This window comes from Hakea prostrata, chromosome 6, assembly GCF_041222555.1.
Source record: "Hakea prostrata isolate BN-2017 chromosome 6, UWA_Hpros_2, whole genome shotgun sequence".
NCBI lineage: Eukaryota > Viridiplantae > Streptophyta > Magnoliopsida > Proteales > Proteaceae > Hakea > Hakea prostrata.
Genome location: NC_142605.1, coordinates 34,088,717 through 34,103,771, shown reverse-complemented (window position 1 = coordinate 34,103,771; position 15,055 = coordinate 34,088,717). Strand labels below are relative to the sequence as shown.

Sequence of the window (15,055 nt, the reverse complement as noted above, 5' to 3'; positions counted from 1 at the left end):
CCATGCATGCCCAACAATCTTCTAATTCTATTGTTCTATTTAGGTTAGGCTTGGACTTACTAACTACAGCAGCTAGGGTTCCTCGTAAACCAAATAAAACAAAATGATCTATCAAAATCAGAATGGAGAATCTACTTTCCTTCTTTAATCCCAGTGGTCCAGCCCCAGAATTCTTTTGGAGAAACAAATGCCTTCTTGCAGCATGGTGATATTGAAAAAGAAAAGGTTTTTTTTTTTTAGTAGTGTGTGAGGAGGGGGGAATGGAGGAGAAGATCGACGTAGTTTTTGGTTGGGGTTTGGTGGAGAGAAAAGAAACCCTGAAAGTAGGGAGTCTGTGTGTGTGTAAAGGAGGCTAGGAGGGGAGTTAGCAGCTTGTTTCACTAATTCAAGATCCCTCCAGCCCAAAAAAAAATTTGATATCATGATTATTTTACTCTCAAATATTCATCAATTGTTAAGCAATTATATTCCAGAGTTCATTCTCATACAAAACGTATGGAGTATTAGCGGTAAAAAGGAATGTACAAGAAAAGGTACTGAAGGAGTGCTAAAAACTTAACACCAAGCTTGATAGACACTGAAGATCATCCACACGTTGAAATGGTGTGGAATATATGGACACAGCCTCACAGCTTAATGGAAGAAAATATACTAAAGATCTCTCAAGAACACTGGAAGATCAGTAAGAACTCTACCCAAAACCCTAGTGTGAAGAACCCTGAATTTTACTCCTCAGTTGTTCCTCCTCTCTTTTTTTCCCCTTGAGTGTAAACTTGATACTTTTTTGCATCACTCTTCAAGACACTAGCCTATACAAAAGTAAGCAAATCTTTCTCTTGACTGTTTTGTCGCGTCTCTTTCCATTTCCATTAGCGACACTGCTGACCATTAATTCACTTGAAGGAGTTGAGCTCTGCTTCCTTGCCACTGAATTGGCCAAATTATCTGTCAATACATTTGTCTCTCCATAGCCGTGTGAAATTTTTCATTCAATTGAGTTCAAGGACAGTTGTAGGGCATTCATTCCACCTTTGTAATGCAAACTATGATATCTTTCTTCTTTGCATTGATACCACAATTGCTGCTAATTCACTTTCCACCCATGCTTTTTCCAATTGTAGTTCACTTGCCCTTTCTAAACCATCTGAGATTGCATAAATTTTTGTCTCATAGTTTGTACATAACTCCAAGAATACCCCCAAAAACTTTTCACCACTCTTGCGTTTACGTGTTGTATTATTCCACCGACACCTCGAAGTTCAGTGGAGCTACCATCAAAGTTCAATTTATGTCAATCTATGAATGGTGGATTCCAAAAAATCTCCTGACTGTCTAGCTGATCGAGTTTCTGGACCCATTGATCGTTTTGTAATTAATAACTTCTGTTGGCTTATGCTCCTTTGCATATCATCCCTTCTAGATATGTTGCAACACCCGTCCTTTACCCAATAATAAAACAAAACCAATAAACACTTCACCAAGTCAGGTTAAAAGAAACTTATAAAACCTTTCGCTGTCATCACAGACCACAAAAAAATCTCATTTGAACCAATACCAAAAATAATTGAAGTGGATCAGTCTTTGGAATAGATATAAGAATTCGATGTAATGCAAAGTTGATGGAGCAGCACTCTTTACTGTGTCTCTATCTGTTTGTAATGCTGGGTTTACTAGCTAGCTAGCTATATTAGCAATTAGCATACATCAATGGCCTTTGAAAAAAATGGCTTACATGAAAACCCTACTTACATTCAAATGACTATTGGCCTCTGGAGGAGACCCTCAGCTAGACACTAGAAGGGACTGACCTCTAAAAAAGTCAATGTGGATGTTGGGAAGGAAAGAATGGGGGGGGGGGGGCACTATTTATTAGTCTCCTATTATTTAGAAGCTAGGTTGTTACTTTGATGGAATTGAAGAATGAAACTAAGAATATGTAAAAATTAATAGATTTTGACCAATCAAAGAATTAACAAAGAAGAGTTAATATCTGAGAGGCATGAAAAACTCTGCCCTAAAAACATAGACTCCTCAAGGCAGAAAATTTTTTCAAGTTGAGTCTGATTTTTTGGGATTGCAGTTCGTCCATGCCAGTAGGGTGTGAAGTAGGAGACTGTTTAGGATAGAGTGCTGCTTCACGTTCTTATAAATATGGTTATTTTCGCCTTCCTTGATCGTTGCAGCAGTTAGGCGTCTAAGACACACCATGCCTCTCAATCAATGTTCTAGGTGGGTGTTAAGGAGGAGACTGTTAAGGAGGGGACATGGTGCGACAAGAATGAGCGAATCTAGTTTCGAGAGCAAACTATATTGATAGCAAAAGATTTGTCGATACTACAAGATAAATACAGGCCAAGGCCTACCGAATTTTATCGGGGCCATTGATAATGTAAGAAATGGACCTTCCATTTCCCTTTGGTTGACATGTATCTATGAGTCACATCAAAATGCTAAGATTAAATTAAAATTAAAATATTTGTATCTTCTACATTTAATCTTAATTTTTTGATGTAAGTGATGGATATGTCTCTTTCATCCATTATGAAATGGACCTTATAAAATTCCCAGGGCCTCCATGTGTTATGCATACGGTTTAAAGAGCATGGACTTGGAAAGTTGGAGTAGATACATCAATGGACCTTGAAAATGGGCTTAGCCCATAAGTCTGAAACCTTGGAAGCGAACTGGGCCTATGAAAATTGGGTAGCTTAATAGAGTGAATCAGGTGACTAAGGGGTCTGGTTCGAGTGTCTGTCATGCATCAATAATGGTCCGTGTAGCATTTATTTCTCACTGCTCCCACGCGGCTTTTCAGTCCTTTTCGCCAGCCTCGCATTTCATACATTTCATACTGATCTTTTTGTTATCAAAGGCCCCTTCATTGATTATGAACTTGGCAATACCGTGGACTCAACTCCATTGAAAAACTCTCATGGATATTTCGGGCCTTACTGCCCTTCAACATGTCTTGAAAGGTCCACTTGAGCAAACCTGGTCTCTAATCTAATGAAAGGAAGCTCGTTCCATCACCACCAAGGTATAGTAAGTGATCTAGCTACTATCATTCATGGATCCTGCAAAAGATTTCTTCATGTATACAAGCTAGCTAATAAAGTGATCACTACCAAGAAACGCCCTTTTCTTTTTTGGGTACCAAGAGAAGATATACTGAATTCGTGGAGATGAATAATGGCAGAGCGTTCACAGCTGTCAAAGCCTCAAGCTTGACGCAAGTGTACTGAAAGAAGAAAAAAAGCTTGACGCTAGTGATAATTCTATTTTATCTACTCATCAGGGAAACAAAAGATATGAATTGAATCATTGGGCTTCTAATTATTACTAACAAAATCTTACCTGTTGAAGATTGTCGATGTTTGAACAGGATATGATAATCATAGTAGGCGACGGATGGAACAACCCAACAACCCCTTAAATTAATTAGGACGAATAAATTTCTGATAGCCAATAAGCCAAACAAGAAGTTCAATTTCCAAATCCTTTACATTGTGAAAGTGTACCTAAATGGCAAATCCATTCTTTTAAATTCTGATGTCTTTTTGCTCATAGTTTTAAAAGAATGTTTGCAAGCACGCTCTTGCTAAGTGCAATTTGCTCAACCCATCTGTCAAAAACAAACAAAAAGATGGATAAATGCCCTCCAGGCCCAGACCTTCACAAGAATGGTTTAAGAAATCCTGAGTAACTCCAGGTCCTCTCCCCTGGATCGCTATTGGTAACAATTTGGCCGAGACTAACATTATAAATTATCTGACTGATTCTGCAGCTACAGGTTTCCATTCTGCATACTCTAGTTACCCATTAAGGTCTCAACGCAACAAGAACAAAAACTTAAACATTAGGAAAAGGAAACCCCCAACCCATATCTAAACTTCTCCATAAGGAAATCACACCAGAAAAGAATGCATTGAATGCTTCCATTTCCTGAACCCAGAGAAACTCTCTGATCCTCATCAGAACATCTACTACCAAGTACCAAGCCACCGCTACAACACAGAAAAGAGAGCTTCCATGTCATGTAGGCCATGTCCCCTTAAAGACTTGATTCATTGTGTCCACTCCCGAAACCCCACCCGTATAGGCAAGGAGCAACTTGACACTCAAAAATTCATATGAAACAGAGCAAAAAAAGATTAAAGTTAACAAGCTCATAATGCTAATTATAAGTAAAAATAGTAGGAAAATCTACCAAACAAGTTGACACCCACCACCCAAAAAGTCATCAAGGAAAACCCAAACCAAATGATCAATTAAAGTTGCAGAATGGTAAACACCATACGCGCACAAATACTGATAATAGTCACAAACTAACTACTCCTTTTTATTTTGAGTCACTGATTCAGATTAGAAAACAATGGCACTTGTGTTAAACAATGAATGAAACACTTTATAACAGAGAAGCCAAGGAAATCAAATTGAATCACTCAAATACCGCTGAACCCATTTGGGCTAACACTAAGATTTAGATACGTACATCTGTAGGTTATTTTAGTTAAACTAAAACCAATACAAAAGATTGAAAGAAAAAAAATTAACTATGCTTTACACCAGCTTTACATGGAACTCACGATGGAACCCAATTAAGAGACGCAAGGAGAAAACCGAATAGCATCAGATCAAGATGGCTTTGGAACTTGCAGAACAGAGTGGCTCATACTGGAAAGGCATGGTGGGAAGAGGCCAAAATCAATTCCCTTTCTATAATGCGTATCCCATAGAATTTTTGGCATCAAAAGTAGACATCCATCAGATTTCGCAAATTGTCCCAAATTCTGGAATCATCTGGTTGGCCAACAAAACAAGATCTTCGGTGATGAAAATGCAAATAAATTGCAAAGCTTGAAAGCAGTTTAGGGAGCAAATATCGTTCGATCCAGCTCCCATTTGGTCCTCCTATATAGAAAAAAAAAACACATTTATACAACTTTGTTGTCTGTAACTCTTTGATTCTTTACACTTCAGAATGGGGCTTTACTTGCTCTGCGCATCTCATGTCAACTAGATAGACCTGACACTGGATGGCAGTTCTTCCAATTCGAAAGCCTGGAATCACAGTAAATCCCACCTTGGGTCGAGTTTTACCAGGTGACACAGCTTTCCTTGTGACATTTTCCATGTAAACCATGGAGAAATCAACCCCTCTCTCTACCTGAAAAATTTCAACCACGGGGTCAAACGCAAAGGCTAGCTTATGAAGCATCCAAATTGAGCTTGCCATGGTGACAAACGACTCGTAGAAAACAGAGGACGACCTCCAAGAATCCAAAACCACTTCGTTTTCTTCTATGTTTCGGAAGAGGGAGGATTCCATCGTGGGGTGGACGAGTTGTTGGTATTTTTTGTCACAAAATACTGCGAAATCGCTGCTTGGGTCCCGATTCAGGAGCTCCATTGCATCGCCTGTTCCATGCTCGACGAATTGCCTCAGAAACTTTTTCCGCCGAATTGTAGATGACTCAACACCGTTGCCCCGATCCCCATCTGCTCCCAAACCAAAACCCTCCAAATCGAAACCTTCGAACATCAATAAACAGACATAGGAAAGGAAAGCATACCGATTGTGCCCTCTCTTGGCGTACTTGACATCGGAATAAAGTGAATTCGCAGCCAAATCCAAATCCCACCCAGCTTTGTTCATCAAATCAATCAAGAGCTTCGTAAAACTATGCGAGGATCTACAAGCGTCCTGCAATACAGAATCGAAGACTCCAACGGATAACATGACCTCGGGGGAAGTAGGAACGAAAGAGGACGCCAGCCAAGAATTGGGGTTCGTTTTCGAATCCGAATTCGAATTAGACAAACTCTTGGACAACCTTAAATTGGATTTCTGAATCCTCTCCAACTTTTGCTTTAATGCGTAAACCTCGCCGTCTTTGACATCGATATCGGACTGTAACCTATTAACGACCATCTCGAGACCACGGAGTAGGCTCTGATTCTCCTCCACTTGTGCTTCCAGAGGAGAAACGAGAGCGTATCCAGGTGGGTTGAGAGTTGGGTTTTTCCGGAAGCTTCTGTAGAACTGCTTGAACTCGGATAGCTTCTGCAGGTTTGAAACTGCAGCTCTATCGGCGGCTTTGATGCCGTCGACATCGAAGGGGGCATGAGCTGTCTGGAATTGCAAGTAAGAAGCCTCGAAGTTGGAAATAGTAGCGAACAGGGAAGGAATTAGGGCATCAAGGGTTTGGCCTTGGTGATTCCCGTTGGAAGTTGGATGACCCAAATGTTGCTGTTCCTGTTGTTCTGATGGCGACTGTGGTTGTGATTGAGCCTGTGCTTCTGACGGTGGTGGTGGTGCTTCAGGATGAAGAGGAAGGGTTTGAATGGGTGGTGTTGGCTTGGGAATGAAATCGGGTTTAAGGACGACAACACGCTGACCGGTGATGATTTCTTCGTTGGAGTCGAGGAGGGAGAGGGTTTCGGCTTCTTCGTCTTCTTCTTCTTCCGCAAAGAATTCGATGGTTTTCGTCTTGAAAGCCAGTGCAAATTTCTGGAACATTTCGGAGATTTGGGGAGGTTTTGCTGAACCATCCATCCCTGGCATTCTCTGTCTTCACCCCCAAGAGTTGAAAAGGGCGAGGTAGGAGGAAAGAGAGGAAAGCCTCTTACTTACTGCTCTCTTTCCTCTTTAATAACTGAGAAGACGGTAGGAATGATGCATAAACGCCAAACAGCTAGGTAACGAAATCAACGAGATCAGACTTTTTCTAATTTCTTCCAGAATCGAGACACCAGTAGTGGTTTAACTCTCAGAACCAATTAACAGTCTTGATTTTCCTCCTCCTTAGTTTTATAATGGGTCTTAGCAATAGTAGGCACAAGCGTACAATCCATTCAAGTAAGAGCAAGCGAATCTGTCTATAGCTCTCAATGAGGTGTGGTGTCAATTTTCACTCAACTTTGATTACTTGTGCTTCGTTACGTGTTAGGAGGAAACAATGAATTCAATGTTTTTTATTTTGTTTTGTTGGAAACTTTAATAAATGAAGAGAGGGGGAGGGGACTCAGGGGAGCAACCTCTTGATATCTCTCAGTTTACTACCCCATTAAAGGACGGCCTGGGGTCATAGGAAACCTTCACTGCACCAGACAAACCCTTCAGGTCTACAGAATCTTCAGAAATCTCATGAAGAGAGTTTGCTTTTTACCGTTTACTTGTGCTGGACTTTCTGAATCTTCTTAGGAACCAAATTAGCTAACAGCTCAATGCCCCCTTTATTCCTTGACCAGAGGAGGAATTGCAAATTTTCTGCAGAGGGTTTCTTTAATCCTTTTCTATTTTTTTCCCCTCTCCTCTTTCTATCACTTTATCGTCCACAAAAGAAGCTGACGAACGGCAGGAAGGAATTAATTAAAATTAGCTAAGAACAGAGAAAATCATTTATATAATAGTGTACAGTCATGGTTCACCGCTGAGTAATAAAAAAATATGTAGGATAATTATACTTAAATAAATGTGACAAGTGGAGATATATCATCTTTTATTTCTTTTGGCTTTCTTTCCGTTCATCAAATTATCCACAAAAGTAAGGACATAGTTGTTTGTAATGGAAAGGCACAAGAAAGGAATAAAATGAGAGTTGGTTCAACTTTCCTTTTCCTACTTTTGATCCTATGTATGAGATATCATATATGATTCTGGTAGTAGTATATACAACTTCAATGCTTCTTTTCTGAGATTTTTTTCTTCTTCTTCTTCTTTGTTTAACCCGATGTTATGGAGTTATCACATTGCTATACAACCACAGTTTCAAATTAATTTTGGTTTGTTCACATACCTTGGAACCCCACAAGGTTTTCAGATTGAATGTTCCAGATATGCATAAAAAGGTTCACCAACTTCACCTCCAGGTCTAGATGGCTAGTGCTCATTCAGGTTTTTGATAGGCACACCACCACGCATGTGAACCTGCCCTGAAGAGAAGACAACAGGGTTAACAAAAGCCAAAGGAAGCAGTGGATAGGGCAATTTTTATTTTTATTTTTTTAATTTTTTATTTTGATAGAAAGGATAGGCAAATTGACAAAGATGAAAACCTTAATAGGTGGTGGGCATTTTTCGCTTCTAAGCTACGGATGAAAGCACATGCTCTGCCTTTGTTTCCTCTCTCTCTCTCTCTCTCTTATATGTGTATCTTCCAAGGAATTTCAGGTAAACCCATTTGTTAACATCTGTGAGAAAGTAGTGTGACAGTGGTCACCTCTCCCTATTGAGAAACAGAGCAAGTTTGGACAAAGCAGAAATTGGTGCTTAGAGTAAAAGAATAGATATACTTTTTTCTCTTTCTTTTGATTGCAGTTACATAGGCCACTGCACACACTTCTAGAGATAAATAATTTTGTTTACATCTACAATCGGGGTTAGTTCAGATATACTTGTATTTTATATGTTTGCTGCTAAGCAGGATGAGAAATTCTTATTTTAACAACAAAAAAATTGAAAATCAATACAAATGGATTGCTGGAGCCTGGGGCTGGCTCTGAGCGTCTAACCCATTAAGAACTGTAGCCCAATTATCAGAATTTGGAACCCAGAAAACTAATTACAGGTTCTACGTGAACGTCATGAATAGTATGAAATCCTTGCTACCATGTACAATGGCAGGCAACGCCCTATAATGATGGACTATAGGCATCCTATGGAAGGGAAGATATGTCCAATGGACCCCTGGAGACAGGCTTTATTAGGTAATGATCATTATGCTTAGTGGAATGTTGAAGTGGAATACTCCGGTGATGCTCCTCCTTTAGCGCGTGCGCCGTGGTCAACAAAATTTGAACTTTACTGAAAAAGATGAAGAAAATTTGAACTCGCAAGGGTTAGAGAGGAAAAGTCAGGCCAGTTCTTACCAGACATAGAAGGTGGACCTAGGCCAAGGTCAACCTAGAGATTCTCTATGGGCCCAGTCCCTCTTTTGCTGGCTCTGGTCGGGGCTTGGCTCTCTGGTTAGTTCAATAGTTCAGGCACTGTCACCAGCTTGAGTGGTTGACCAAACAAAATCTACTACACAATATTTCTGGTCTAGAGTTGACAAACCTGTTTTTTTTTTTTCTTTTTAACTTGCAATCAATCCAACGTCATTTCATTGAACATTCAGTCATTTCTGAACTGAGATTTTTTTTTTTTTTTTTTTTTGGGTGGGGGTGGGGGGTTTTATTGATTAGATATACACTGCTTAAATATCTGAGATTCTGAAAGAAAAGAAAATTATTCATTGAGAACAAACAAAAGGCATTTAAAGAAACCCATCACCACAGAGAGTCTCTCAACATTGTAACATTCAGCATTTTTGCATTAAGCAGGAAAATACAGTAAACTGGGTTCAAATTGAGTGTGGCAAACCACTTTCAAGACGAGAAGCAAATGACATTTTCAGGGAACCAAAACCATAAAATTAACTGGTATTGAAATCTGGTGAATGGTCATCAGTACACAAATTGAAGGTAGAAAAGAATAATGACAAATTCCCCAATAACCTGAATTTACAAGGAACCGGGGTGACATACAAATAGAATGGATGAAAAACACACACAGCTCAAAAGCACCACGAAAATTCATATTGACAAAACTACTATTGCACACCTAAACACTTACAACTAGCGGAAAAAAAATCCTCCAAGCAGCATCTCTCCCACAGGAAACACGAAGAAGAAGAAGAAAACTTGACCATCATAATTAGAGATTCTAACTGAAGGTTAGCAGAAAATAAAAATGACAGCAACGATGAACATCTGCAGCGTGACTAACAGCTTTGATCTTCCAGCTGTGATTGATGACGCAAAAGATGCTGGGTTTGCTTTGAACCTGGATATGCAAATGAACAAATGTTAATTCCCTCCAATGGTTGTACAACTTAAAAGAAAAAGTAAAAGCACCGTCAACAGTAGAAGGGATTTGATTCCTACGTCATCAAATGCGACAATTGACCACAATAAAAGGCATTGTCTGGCTTGGGCAACTCAGTTTTGTTGTTAGCCTCCGGATTCACAATACGAACGTAGGTTTCTTGTCCAAGATACCACGAGTCTAGATTTTCTGTTCTCAGATTCCAAACTCCAACATTGTCAAGGGAAACTAAGATAGCTGTCCAAGCCCCAGGGAAAACCTACAAGACAAGAATACAAGCATTATATTTACTTCCACCAAATACATTTAATGGCTTTCTAATGCATTAGATAGTTATAAAACTTCTCAAAACCTAATTATCTAATGCAACTTTAAACAGGCCTAACAACAACTAATCAAAACCACAGGTTAAGCCGTTCTATAAAGTCAACATTTTGAAGAATAGCCTTATTCCAAACTTCTCTGATCTGGCAGTGACTAGCTGGTCAGCAGTCTGATCAACTGGTCAACTGGTTGGCCTAATAAGTGATGGGATACATTGCAGCAAAATATCTGGTCGAATAAACTTTACATGGTTATCACAATGGTGTGTTCGGATGGCCAAGCATCCACTTATGTAAAAGTTGAAAAATCACTTGTCATTAACATGGTTTTGCTTCTGTCAAGTTTCACGGACACAAAAGGGCAATGTCGAAATATACATTAATGCATCATACTTTCTCCTTTTCTTGCCATATATATATCTTACAGCCACTTGTGCATCATTCCAAACTACAGTATGCATCATTCCAAACTACAAAAACAATTTGAAAGACAAGGTTGCTCCAAACACTGTAGATTGATTAGTATTGACCGAGTGGCTGGTACTATATCCATTGGACAATAAATAAAGGGGCTTTCTAACACCTATATCAACCAAACACCCTTAGACCATGAATTAGTATGCCACAAACTATTTGCAGACAATTACAATGCACATTCAGCACATTACCAATAATTATTTGTTTATTTGTCAAATGTATTAACAACAGCATCCAGCAGCACCACACTGCTAATTGGTCACCCAATTAAAGAAAACAATTCTGGCTAGTACTTTTTGTTAAAGCAAACAAGAAAAGCTTCTAATGAATAACAGAACCAAATAGACCAATCTAACAGTTTGTAGGATCAACATTATTAGAATAAGAGAAGATGTCATAGAGTACCTGTATTGTGCTTCGGGCAATCCCATCCCACTTATTATATGTACCTCTACTGCTGTCTGACCATTCTCCATAATCCATCCTGCAATCAATCAATCAAATTCTGACTCAGAAGAAAAAAAAACAGAAAACAAACAGGCAAGCACACCCGCATATATATTAATGACATCAAAGAGAAGCAGTTGCCTACCCGACCACAAAAAATGCATAACCATCCATGTGATAGCTCTGGACTCTTGTGTCATTGTTCTGTAATATAACTTCCATAAAACCCCTATATGTACCATTAATTACTGATGTTGATGCCCTAGGTGCCCCAGTAAGTGGCCTGTTTGGAAAATCAAGCTTGTATACTCCCTTCAAATGGTAGTCGTCAGCAAGCCTGATTGGTGTCGTTGGATTAACATATGAGATCCCACTGAGCGTTGTACGGCGTTTCCCATTAATCATCGTAGGTGCCTTGTTCTCCAGTACATATAAATCAGTCACATTTATTGAGCCATATCTAAAAGATCCTTGAGGGTTTGGACGTGCACCACTAGCAGACACGTTCCACCTGAGATGTCAGAAGTACAACTCAGAAACCATGCTGATAACATGGATATACATATTTTTGGAAATATTCATCCAAGAAAAGAAATAGAAGTAAGGAAATGAATATCAAAAAAGGTAAGATGATCAAACCTGATAGATCTTGCCTGATTCATTGAAAATGTCTTGTCATAAAAATCATTTGGTGGGTCTGGGAGAGGGCCACGTGCCTTACCCTTGGAATTCGTATAGTGCAAGATGGCCACACCTGTGACTCTTTGCCAAAGAGACTCATTCACAAACCTAGCACTTGCTACAATGTAATAATCTGTACTTGCATTCTGATCCATCGTAATCAAGAAAGAATAAGACTGCCCAACATGAATATCTAAGCTAGTATAATTTTGTTGTGTTGTGTAAGATCCCTCTGTCTCTGCAAGAAGCAGGTTATGATTCTGGATCCTGAAGTTCAAACTAGTCGAAATTCCAACATTATGGACACGAAGACGGTAAGTTTTCCCTGTTCAACACCAAAAGCCTCTAAAGTAAGAACAGAAAGAAAAAGCTTTAATGTGAATCAGAAAAGCATATGTCAATAATGTTTAGAAGGAGGATTTTGAAATAAAACAGCAAACACAATATCATCCATTCTAACCGTCCAACAGAAAATCTCTACTTAGCATCTGTCCTGATTCAGTTAAATGATCCCTTCATGGGATGCATCTCTTTCACAACTATCAGTCATGGTAAAAGCAACTATCCAAATATAACCGTAAGTGCTTAGTAAATAGTAAATACAATACTAACTCTGCATGCAAGTTTGCCTTGAAACCATCAGTCATGTACAATCAAGTGTCCAAATATAAATATAAGTGCTTAGCAAAATCATCACATGCATGTATTTTGAAAATAAAATGGCATTTGGTTGATAACATACTATACGACTAGCTAACCGAGCAGTGCATCTGCTTTAGATGCATGACCTCTACTAATATCACTGATGGACTGATATAAAAAACGCTAGCCTGGCTTATTACGTAATGTTTCCTGAAATGCATGTGTATAGTTGGAGCATTTCTGAAAGCATGCCCCATTCAGGATTTTACTAACCGAATTCAAGGGACCAATCAATTTTGCTAGTACCAGAGAAATCAGAACGCACAAGTACTGAGATTGTATGATGAATATCATACCTGGTTTTACTTCAAAAGTTTCATAATCAATGCCATCAGGCACAAATGTGGTATTGTACTGGTAAGGACCCTTTCCGTTCATGAGAACTCCATCTGGCATGCCAAGGCCCTTTCCAGCTTCAAGGGTTTTCCTCAGATCCTACAACCCATAGAGATCAAAGAGCAACAGCAAGTCAGAAACAGAACAGCATTTCGTTGCCTAGACCCAAGTCCTTGATTTGAAAATGTTTTCTCAAAAGAAAAAACACCAATAAGCATGCATTGCAGTGACACGAACCGTATGATTTCGGTTGTACCAGTCACCGATCAAGAGGGTGATATCTCCATAAGGAGTGTCAAAGGGAAGGGAAATAACTGCGCGATTATTAATGATAATGCCACCATATCCGCCCGCAGCTCTCTGAAAATTGAGAGAAGGGAAGTAGAAGAAGCTCCCGATCTGATCCTTAACCTGAAACTGGTAAGTCCAGTTATAATCCTTGGGGATGGGACAAGTAGTGCCGAGAACACCATCCTGCCAAGAATTACGACGGTGTTGGATGCCATCCCTATCAAAAAGTCCACAATCATTGAAAAATCTTCAGAGGGTTGGTTCAAAATGTTTATCGCAACTATATAAGCAAGCATAAACGAATAGACAAAAACAAGGTTTAGTTATACCAAGTATAGAGCAGATCTTCGTCCAATCTGTTGAGGACATTAACAACTACATTGTTATTGGTAGTCACATTCACAACAGGACCTGGAAACTTTCCATTAATGGCTATGACCTGCCATTACAAAGCAATTAGGGAACCACAGAAAGCGGAGAGTTAAGAAAAGGAAAGAATAGGAACTCAATAACTTCAAAATACTCGAAAACGCACTTCAAAAGTGAAGCAGAGCATGAAAACAAGCACAGCCCATAGATACAACTTCACTATGTTTATCAGATAAGTAAAATCATCAGATCCAGAAAGAGAAGGAAATACATTCAGATCAAAACTGTTAAAACAGAGCAGGGAAAGAAAGATCTGATAAGCAAACCTGTTGTTGAACACCTAACGGTGCAGCTGTGATGTAAGAAATCGTCCAGTCGTAGTAAACAAAAGCATCTCCGGCGAAACATAAGTTGAACAAGGAAGAAATGTAGAGCAGAAAAAGCGGCAAAAAACTCAACGAAGCCATCTAAGCTAATCCAGTATGAGAAGTTGAAAATCTAAGCAACAGATTCGGAGAGCAGAAACAAAAAATGCCTCGTTTCTATCTATCTATGTTTTACATGATCTGAGTGAGAGAAACACAGCAGCTCAGCGGAAGGAAGAGAGAGTGAACGCTGCTGCTCAAGCCTCAAACAGTCTCGTAGTACTAAACTGGACTCTTCTAGTATTCTTTTCTTTTACTAGCAACTTTCAACTGTCAAAGGAAAACTCAACTTGACTGGGAACGGTAATTTCGGTTCGGGCTTAGCTTTGGTATTCCGAATTCCAATTCTGACCCTAGAAATGTAGGAAATTTTGGAAAGAAAATCTAATTTGTATACATCCAAGAGGGGTTAATATGGAAATCTAAAAATTAGAAAGAAATGGGGTTTTTGTGGTTTACATAAATAACGATGAGAGGCTGAGATGCGGCAGGAATGGATGACATGAGACAGGTTCGTCGGGATGAGGGCGCCAGCGAATAGACAGTCCATTCGCACTAATTTCGGCAAACCCGCTTCTTTTTTCCTCAGAACCGAAAAATAGCAAAATTGCCACATGGGAGGGTGGCCCTGGGTCCCACCATAAAGAAATCAATTATATTCAAGTGCTCGCATTCGTGGACCATGATGATTCCCATGCATCCTTCCCCACCATTGGATGGTTTTTTAAAATCCAACCACCCTGGCGTGTCCATCTTCTCATTTCTCACTCGCACGCGGCTTTCTGATCTTTTCGAATTTCGATTACAATTGAGCCGAGCGTGTCCACCTTCATTACAGCTTTGATGGAGCCGCGGTTGGTCTGTTTAGTGGGCCAGTCATTTTATCTCCCCAGATCAAGAGGATCGGTGGCTGTCTGATCTGGCAGCATCGTTTTGTACGCAAGATAAAAAGATAAGACGAAACATAAGATATAGGATATTTTATTATTATTTATTTGGAGGCAAAGGCGGTGATGTCGAGGGCGAACGGAAACCAACGGTATCAAAACTAGCCGTTGGTCAACTTTCCAACTAGACCGAGAACGTTCCCAAAATTTTCCCAGAAAAGAAAAAGAAGTAAGAATACCCCAAAACTT

The 15,055-nt window shown here is 39.5% G+C and overlaps 2 protein-coding genes across 2 annotated transcripts; both read right to left on the bottom strand.

Moving 5' to 3' along the window:
* Positions 1-4,306: 4,306 nt before the first annotated feature.
* Positions 4,307-6,996, bottom strand: LOC149013521 (DUF641 family protein (DUF641)). The gene has a single exon (XM_089158288.1). It carries the CDS (start codon positions 6,563-6,565, stop codon positions 4,970-4,972), a length of 1,596 nt encoding a protein of 531 aa, XP_089014414.1. The 5' UTR covers positions 6,566-6,996; the 3' UTR covers positions 4,307-4,969.
* Positions 6,997-9,147: 2,151 nt separating this feature from the next.
* On the bottom strand, positions 9,148-14,314 carry LOC149013520 (monocopper oxidase-like protein SKU5). The gene is made up of 9 exons (XM_089158287.1): positions 13,821-14,314; positions 13,455-13,564; positions 13,072-13,342; positions 12,795-12,933; positions 11,755-12,121; positions 11,261-11,626; positions 11,074-11,152; positions 9,928-10,127; positions 9,148-9,826 (listed from the first exon to the last, which is right to left on the bottom strand). The coding sequence occupies exons 1-9, from the start codon at positions 13,959-13,961 to the stop codon at positions 9,718-9,720; spliced, it is 1,782 nt and encodes a 593-aa protein (XP_089014413.1). The 5' UTR covers positions 13,962-14,314; the 3' UTR covers positions 9,148-9,717.
* Between the last annotated feature and the right edge of the window lie 741 nt (positions 14,315-15,055).

Coding starts and splice junctions, on each gene's coding strand:
- LOC149013521 (XM_089158288.1), bottom strand. CDS start 6,565: ATGCCAGGGATGGATGGTTCAGCAAAACCTCCCCAAATCTCCGAAATG.
- LOC149013520 (XM_089158287.1), bottom strand. CDS start 13,961: ATGGCTTCGTTGAGTTTTTTGCCGCTTTTTCTGCTCTACATTTCTTCC. Junction 11,627..11,754: donor AATCAGGCAAGATCTATCAG/GTTTGATCATCT, acceptor CTGACATCTCAG/GTGGAACGTGTCTGCTAGTG. Junction 10,128..11,073: donor TTGCCCGAAGCACAATACAG/GTACTCTATGAC, acceptor CTTGTCTTGTAG/GTTTTCCCTGGGGCTTGGAC.